Below are 9,512 nucleotides of genomic sequence, written 5' to 3'. Positions count from 1 at the left end.
CCATAATGACAAGTAGAGTAATAACTTTACACTATGCTTGTCCGAAATTACACTTAATTTGTATTTTCACAATCATAATCACAAGGTGAATTCATCGACGAAGTGATCTTTCTTAGATATAAAATAAACTTTATAAACAAGCTCTCGATTTTTTTTAAAACAATTACGATGATGAGAGTGTGCATTGTGTACAGATAAATAAAGCCTCTCTATAATGTGAATGGTACTGAATGAATTACGTGTATTATCTATATTGTCTGTTGTAATTGTTCTGTTTGTTTCTTCTTTATTTTCTACTTGTTGAGTTGCTATGACAACAGGGTGTTGGCTGTTTGTCTTATTGAGGCAAGAGTCGGGAGATGGATCGCTGCTGCTCCAGTTCTTTCTCCATCTGAATCAAGAGATTCACCCCGTCAAGCACCGACTGCACCAGCTGCACCTGTGGATTAAAGAGCAGGCGGATTTGCAATTATACTGATACAAATATCACTGGACTACTGCAATAAACGCATAAAATAAACGCATTATTATAGACCTAAATTCTTTATAATATTGTTATGGTATTATGATTATGCATGTGCGTGTATGACTCATGAGTCGTCTATATGTGCATGTGTGTATCTATGCCAATATAATCTTTTATGTGTGTAATGACAATTTCAGTACTATCACACTACTAGTATTCCATTGTTTTGATGCTTGTTACTGCACGTATACTAAATCCACATGACCACATAGTTAATTCAGTTCAATTCAAGTTAATTCAGGGATGTGCCACGCCACACTGACCTCTGAGAGCCCGAGTCTGTCCGAGTTGGAGATATCGAAGATGCCATTGGTTGAGGCCGTATCCACGCCACCCGTGCCACGCCTCTGGAGGCGGAGCCTCTCCAGAATCATGTCGAATCGAGGATCCTAAAACGGCAATTGACAACTTATATATCTTATTTGATCGACACTTGTACTAAGATCCATAGTCGACATTTTGAATCAGCAGAGAGTGAAATACGGACGCCAAAGAAGCTGAAAATTAAATTTCTCATTTTTGGATACCGTCTTTGCCATGAGTTTTATCATTTCACTTTTGATGCAGTGTAATAGTTTACTCTAAAGCCAAGGGGATTTATAAATGGTTGCGAAGGACTCTATCTTAATGATGCACACACAAAATCAAAGAGTCGAAGAAGAGGATTTCGCATACAATAGACTCTTCTTCCATTACTTTTTTGTCATAAACGCTATAAGCACCAAAATTACCTATCAATAGATGATGACTGCTAGCGATGGTGACTTATAACTGGAGGCCGAAATGTACGTACGTAATTTATATTTGCTACAGCTTATTACCATGATGATAATTCTGCTGATCGACGTGACAAGGATACTATCATACTATTTATCATCATCATTTCATTTCATTTCATTTATTTATTGTCCATAAAATGGAAAATTTTTGTGATTCAAGTGGCATACAAAGTACATAGATACACATATTATATAAAACACACATTTCAGAATGAAGTACAGAAAATAACAACACACATCATTAATTCATAAAATGGGTATATAGCACAGTTATTCTGAGCAACAAGGTTTTGATAGAATAAAGGAAACTGCATTAATTAAATCACAGGCAGCTAAGAAAACTCCGATTGCTGTCTGTGCATCTGGCCCCGCATCAGTGGCTGACTATTTGGACAAAATTGTTGAGACTACATACCCCTTAAATGGCGAAGATGGACATTCAAATATGCATTTAATTAAACTGCCTATACGAATGGCATACACGTATTTCGTAATTTGAATACCTATATAAGCAATCTTTAGGTTAGTGGTGTTTTACAGCGCTGTAAAAATGAATTACTTGTGATTATAAGCCTCAAAGGATGTTAAAGTCCCCAACAATTTAACATGAGGTGTGCATCACAGAATTTCATGTATATTATGTGCACTTCATGTTGGTATTTAAAAAAAATAGATATTCGCCCGCATTGCATAGCGCTCTGCTGAATTTCAATGCATTTCACCTTGCTGAGCAGTGGTATTTTGAGATGAACTCCCGCACGGAGCCCGGTGCCGAGATTGGAGGGGCAAGTCAGTACATAACCGAGATGTTCGTTCCACATAAACTCGTTACCGGATTTCTTGACAAGGCGCTCGAACTGCCAGGGAAATATAGAGGAAAAAAATCATGCAAGAAATAAACACTCAAGCCATTATAAGGGTGACACCTATCGTATTTTCTCGCTTTATTATTACTCTTCATTTGTCTTCCAACGCCATAATCTTATTTACCAAAAATAATCATTTACATTATTTTCTAATTGCTTGAGTTAGGACGGCATTTTCTATGATTAGAGAGCTCTCCCAGATACTTTCAATAATGATTTTGTTTTTGCATTCAAAACAAAATGCCCTAGATATGAAAGAATTCTTAATAGGCAGTAATAATCATGGAATACAGACATGCAACAAAATAATGAGCATTTCCGATTTCAGGAGAGCTTTAGCATTACCATGAGAATAAACCGGATAGTTCGAATACCCGAAAATCATCATGACAATGGCAAAATAAAAGTACAATTTTATAAAAGCAGACATTGCTTTTAAGAAGATATTGTGGACAAAGAGAGCATAGAACGTGCATGTCTATTCTTTTATACCTGTGTATATACGGACTTACTTGACAGAGTCAACCACAAGTTTCATAAGGCATTGGTGACTCAGCATGTAAGTGATTATACAGTCAGAAGGTTTATTTCGCAATTACAATATTGGATGCGGAATACTTCATTGAAGTGGATATTGCGGTACTAGTGAGTGCGGCATCGTACGATATCCGGGCTAACCGGTGTTAAGAATGCTTTAACAATGGACTTACAACCCGGCAGTTAACCCACTCAACCCGCATCAACAAAAATGCTACTAATACAGTACTCTCCGCGTAATCGGGTATCGCTTAAAAGGGTACTCCGTTTAATTGGGTAGTAATGTAAAAATCAGTTCCCTTGCACATTAAAATCACCTGATAATCGGGTTGCCTCTCCGCATAAATGGGTAAATAATTTCTTGTAGTCTAATTTCTACCCACATTTTATCGCAGATAACACTTTAAGAAATCATGAATGTCAAATTTTCCTCGGCTAATCGCATTCTCTGCTTAATTTGCAAAGAAGACCGATCATTTGGGGAGTGATTTAACATGAAAACACATGTACCAGTACCGCATTGCCACACGTAAACGAACATTGCACATTGTAGCTGGCACTCATAATTGAATAGACAGACGGGAGTTGAACACACTTGCGCTCCTCCCTTGCTCCGCAACAACATTCACAATACGAGAAGTTTGCAACAAAAATCAGGCCATTCACCACCTCCATAATTTTGCTTTTCCCCAGTCACTTCTCGAAAAGTAACCCGACGTTCTACGTGACTGGTGCATGCAAATAGACGTGTTCATTTCGGAAAATGCCTGCGTGTTAGCGAGGAGTCTAGAGTCAAACGACAAAGTTTTCAGAAGACATATTTGTCCATAAAAAGAGTGTAAATTATTGCTCGTGACTGAGCAAGAGTAAGGTATGTATAATGTGCCGTGCAAGCACGCGTGATATAGCATACAGTGAAGGTGTTTGGTGCAGTGTACAATGCATGTACATACACATTGTGTGTGTCAATTATGAATGAGACGCGTTCTTCTGTTAATCGGGTACTCCGCTTAATCGGGTAAGAAACGCTCTGCCCGAGCCTACCCGATTATGCGGAGAGTACTGTAATATAAAACTATCGCTTGCAACGAATGTGCGAACGGTCGTGCATAACAGAGTCAGTTGCCAACCCACAACCGATAAAGGGGTTGTCGTGCACGTTACCTCCTGCAACCCTCGGCAAAAACGTTCGAAGACGCGAACCATGTTGGCGCCGGTTTCCATGGAGATAATTCTTGTGTGATCCTCCTCATTGATCCATACCAAGAAGTTCTTCTGATTATTGTGCCTTGCAGTGGGATATGTGGGAAGAAATAAAGAGGAAATACATAATAGAGGTAGATATTCTGAGAGAGGAAAAGATTTACTGCTTCAATATTACATTAGCGATGAAAATATTGCAAGCTCTCACAATATACTAGTAATAATTCAATTTCAATTCAAAGTTTATTTCATTTTTCGACAAAACATATGTTTCACTTCTTTTGATAACAGAGAATAAGGTAAATAGAACATAGTGAAATGATAAAGACTGTACAACAATTGAGGACCTATAGTAATCATACATTGTATAGTAAAAAAGAAACAGAAGTGATCGAAGTGAAGTACATGTATACCGTTGCTTAAAGTGCGAAAAATGGAGGAACCCACTAAAAAGACAGAGCTTGTAGTGTGTGGGCCCCTCTGAAAAAGAACATTGATGGAATCGAATCATCGTAGATACAAAAGATAACAAAGTGGAAGAAGTCTGGAAGCCCACTGAAAATTAGATTACCAGATATACACTTTCATAGACGCGAACAAACATGAAACAGGACTAGACAACGAGACAACTACTGAAAAAAAAAAAGGTTGTACAAGACTGACAAACTAAAGACAAAATAGCAGACAAGAATGCACAACAGAAACAGAAACAGATCAACAGAAACAGCGATCTTCGGCAGAAGCATGCCAAGAGAATCAGAAGATAGTTGTAAGGGAAAAGTAATATTTTGACGCCTGAAAAAAGACAAGAAAATAGAAAATAGAGGGACGTGTGAACAGGAGTAAAAAAGTCAACTTCAAGACGCTATGGGCAAAATGGCATAGGTGACAACATTGCGAACATCCAGGAAAAAGATACCATTAATTCTTCGAAGAGGGGATAAAGTGAGCAGGTAAGTATAATTCTGAGAAAAAAGGCCAAATGGTTAATTCGGTATTGTAGAGTCACACGATTGCAATAAAAAAGACTTCAGTCTCCTCTTGAAAGAATATGGATGGAGCGTTTTTTATGTCTTGATTCAAAGAATTCCAATAATTTGGGCCTACATAAATAAGTGTGTTTTTAGCAAAAATCGTTCTTAAAAGAGGCAAATGAAATTCATTGGAACGCCTAGTAGGATATTCATGAAATGATTGATTTTTGAGGAACATAGAGTCAAAAATAGACGGAAGCAAGTTATTACAATACTTGTACATAAATTGCCCTAAATTAAACAAAAACAAATCTGCAATTTTTAAGAGCTTGTTGGAGGCAAACAACATATTTGTATGAGAACGTATAGGGGAACAACAGATAACACGGAGAGCTTTCTTTTGTAAGAGGAACACTCTCTCTAATAAATTCTGATGCGTGTTGCCCCAAACTAATATTCCATAATTAAGATGAGGCAATATTAACGACGAATATAGCATAAGTAATGATTTTTGTGGAATATGAAATTTCAATCTATTTACAATGCCTATATTACGTGAAATTATATTGCAGACATTATCAACATGTGATTTCCAGGAAAGTTTTTCATCCACAATGACACCCACAAATTTGATATGTGAGACTTGAGAGTCATCTAATACTATATTCGAACTTAAACTATCAACAATATTACTAAAAAGCATATATTTCGTTTTTTGAGCATTGAGTGATAGCCTGTTGGCCCTGACCCAGTTTGTCACTTTTTTCAATTCAATGTTAATTTTATGAACAAGAAAATCAATATCATTATGGGCAAAAAATACATTAATGTCATCTGCAAAATGAATAAAAGAGAGATCGTCGGATACGCGACAAAAGTCATTGATATAAATAATGAACAATAACGGCCCTAAGAGACTTCCCTGTGGGACACCGCATTTAACTTCTCTGACAACGGAATCATTGTTTTTAATTGTAACGAATTGTTTTCTATCAACTAAATAACTCTTGAACCACTCCAAGGCCTTCCCACGTATTCCATAATGCGATAACTTATAAAGTAAAATATCATGATTGATAGTGTCGAAGGCCTTGGAGAAGTCCAAGAAAATGCTAATTAAATGAGAATGGTTATCGATTGCGTGAACAATATACTTATATAAAGGCTTAGATTTGCGTTATTCATGTTCGGGAATCGCACTACACAAATAGTCAACATAAATGATGCAGCATGCACTATTATTGATTCCTACATCCTTCGGGCAGGTAAAGAGTAGATGTTATAAATTTTGATTTCGAAGTGTTGAGGAGGTTGACTTTATCAATGAGACAAAATCACCCTCAAGATGCCTGCAGTTCCATTACTGTCTTCAAATTTTATTCTTTTCCAACATAGATAATTGTGCCTCTACAAACTATAGTGCGACTATTAGTATATTACTACTATAGACTACTTCTATACTGCTACATTCAACAACTACCACTACTGTACCATATTACTACTGCTACTACTATGCGTTTATACTACTTGTAAAACTATCATCACCACCACTTCTATAGTGATTATATTACTATTACCACTATCACTTCCCCTGCTGCTGCTGCTGCTACTACTACTACTACTGCTACTACTATAAGGACTACTGCTACATACTAATATTAGGACTACTACTGCTATATACCTTCGATACTGTTTAGCAGCCCGCAAGGAACTTACCAGATACCACGGGCATCGGGCCAGTCCCTGGCCATACCGGCACAGGTGAGGAGAGGAGAGACCGGTTTGTCGAAGAGAAAGTGGTCATCAATGAGTTGCTGTTGCTGGTCATCGGTCATGCTGGTCAAGGAGTAGTACTGGCCGGACAGATCACCTCCAAGACCGCTCAGGGCCTGGCAGACGATCTAAGTATTGGCATGGTGAAAAAGAGAATGTTATTTGGGTGTTTTTGCTTTATTCTTATGTTTGATTGTATTGCAGATTTAGGATGATTTTCACTCGGTTTCACACTATTAATTTGTGGGCAGATTTTTGCCTTTATACAAATATTTTTGTATCACCAAGCTTGTATAAATCTTGCAATACTTTGACAGACTCGTAACGTTTATACACGGGCCCAATTAAACTCAAACAGATATTGGGGGGGGGGGGGCGTCTACCTCTTCAACCTTGCGCCGCTCGGCCCTGCTGCAGGCTGGGGGGAGGCAGAAACCCCTGATGCTTCGCCCAGTCCTGACACGCGAAGATAGCACGTAGTTTGGGTCGAGTGACACGGGTCGGATGTGGTCGAAGTCGAGGTCCGTTGGGTGGATGTTGTTTGGGCCGTAACCGTTGTGTCGATCCTGAATGACGAGGTCGAAGAGCTCCTTAAACACCTGTAGAGATTTAATAATCAAAGAGGGTTTGATGTCAGCGCTTGATCAAAATCAGAGCAAAACCCAAATACAGATGTGTATTGAGTGAAATCAGCTGAGTAGAAAAATCAGTGAAAATAAGGAAAATCAGACATTCATTCTTCATACAAGGATACATTCCATCGACTTGTTACTGACGCATGTTTAGGGAAAGTATTATCCACTTCCTCTCAAGATTTCATTATGCTAGAAAGTGAAAATATGTTGATTTTTTTGTATATTTTTGTACATTGTAAAGTGTTGTCAATATACTGACAATGATTTCCCTTAAAGGGGCATTCCAGATGATTTTCATAATTTCACGTCATGTAGTACATAAATCGACAGCTTCATGTCTAGATTTGTGGATCTTATTGTGGTTCTTGAGCAGAGAAACCAATACTCTAAAAGATCTAAAACAAATTACACTGAACAGTGTTGATGACATAGGAGCCTCACATATTTCAGAAATGTAGCAGTGCAATTCCATTACAATACCACTTGCTTAACGAGTTCACCTGTGTAGAATCTATGCATGCCTTCTTCTTTTGTTCTGCTTCCTTGAGCCCCCACTCATGCATTCTTTTGGTGAGGCTGCCATGTCATCATCCTTGTTCGATGTAATTTGTTATGAATTTTGAAAACATTCTTATTCCTCGTCCCAATCACTTTAAATTCTGAAAGTCTGTACTCAGTATAACTAATTCATAGTTGTTCAAATGTAAAAGTCTGAAAAGTCATCCGGAGTTCTCCTTTAACCACGGAGCTACTGTACCTTCAAGGTTTAACTAAGAAGTTATCAAACAACGGTACAGTAAAAACCCTTTATACTTTCTCCCTCGCCTGCACATAATCTTGCCTGCACAAGGCTCGATAATAATATGGAAGGTCTCCTTAACTGCAAACGCAAAGGACTTTTCGGTACATATCAGTTCTCAGTCCCAGAGGTCGTATTGGGAACCTTATGGAAGTATGGGGAACAGCAATTTTAGAACGACAAAGCTAGTCACATGTATAAAATGTGAAAAGAGAGGATAAAGGGACTCTCCAGCTAGAAATGCACTGTGTCGATACGAATACTTCTCACGTCTCTATTGGCTTGCGCAGAAGACTTAATTTCTTACAAATGAAATTAATAGAAACATAAATTAGTTACTTTATTGGGTGTTTAGCCGACTACTATGACCAAGCGTTGTGGGTCCGGACAGGTTGTGGCGGAACGCGTATTGTAAGTGCATCTGCAATGAAAATGACGCACCCAAGAATTCTCACGCCGTTTTCAGAGTATGTTGTTTATAGTATATGAGGAGTCTATATCAAGTCTTTGAGGTAAAGAAGGGTGCGTATTCTATGTAAAATAGGTAAGTTTTCACGCGCGAACTTAAGACGTTAAGTGTCCGGAAACACAGCCCCCATCATACATACCGGCATAACGAGAGAATAATAGGAGATCGGAGTTTTCGATACGATGCACAGTATGTAAGCTTTCACTTACTTCGTATGATTCCTCGTCTCCCGCTACCATGCCAACCGTCATGATGAAAGGATGTCCCGGGTTGTCCACCCCTGTCTGGATGCACTGGTCAAGGGTCCAGCCAGAGCTAGTCTTCCTCTCGGACAGCTCCGAGTAGAGCTTGACCGTCAGGTGCTTGGCCATGATGTTGTTGTGCTTGACCAAGTCCGGGAAGCATGAGATACCGACGGGCCGGGGACGGGTAAGTCGCCGTTGGCAGAAGGAGCCCTTGCAATTGCGATTGTGGACTCTGTTGTGTCAAAAGAAATTCATAAATCATTTCGCCAATGGATGAGTCATGGAAAGAAAATTACAACTTTAGAAAACTCAACCATACACGACTCTGCAATTGTCAATACATTTTATTGCTTTATAAAAAACTGAACAATCAACAAGAGCTATGCTAGACAAAGAGGCTATCATATACGAAGAAATTATCAGCACATTTATCATTGAGGGTCTTTTGTAATCACATTTGGAAGGCGCATCAGAAAATTGGGGCTATAGGTACCACAAGATCCCCCATCCCCTGAGTATTCCTTCACGTATATGCTGATCTCGATCCCAGCTACCCGTTTGATGTTAATAAGAAGAAAATAGCACTCTTCTGAAGGATGCTCTGAAAGATGAAGAAAATCGTTTCTTTGGTTAACTGAAGCTGTGAAACGGCATTAAATTATTGTCATAGAAGGTTGTTCATGAGGAGATATCCAGAGAATTAAAA

At 38.5% G+C, this 9,512-nt stretch overlaps 1 protein-coding gene across 1 annotated transcript; it reads right to left on the bottom strand.

The window, feature by feature from the left end:
• Positions 1–257: 257 nt before the first annotated feature.
• On the bottom strand, positions 258–8,956 carry LOC139730562 (creatine kinase U-type, mitochondrial-like). Its single transcript, XM_071641412.1, has 7 exons — positions 8,771–8,956; positions 7,042–7,257; positions 6,602–6,786; positions 3,873–3,996; positions 2,028–2,162; positions 790–915; positions 258–439 (listed from the first exon to the last, which is right to left on the bottom strand). The coding sequence occupies exons 1-7, from the start codon at positions 8,930–8,932 to the stop codon at positions 338–340; spliced, it is 1,050 nt and encodes a 349-aa protein (XP_071497513.1). The 5' UTR covers positions 8,933–8,956; the 3' UTR covers positions 258–337.
• Between the last annotated feature and the right edge of the window lie 556 nt (positions 8,957–9,512).

This window comes from Diadema antillarum, unplaced genomic scaffold, assembly GCF_040938485.1.
Source record: "Diadema antillarum isolate AM-2024a unplaced genomic scaffold, OU_Dant_1.0 seq00000321_RagTag, whole genome shotgun sequence".
Taxonomy (NCBI): Eukaryota; Metazoa; Echinodermata; class Echinoidea; order Diadematoida; family Diadematidae; genus Diadema; species Diadema antillarum.
Note: the sequence above shows the minus strand (reverse complement) of the source record. Positions and strands in the feature narration are given on the sequence as shown.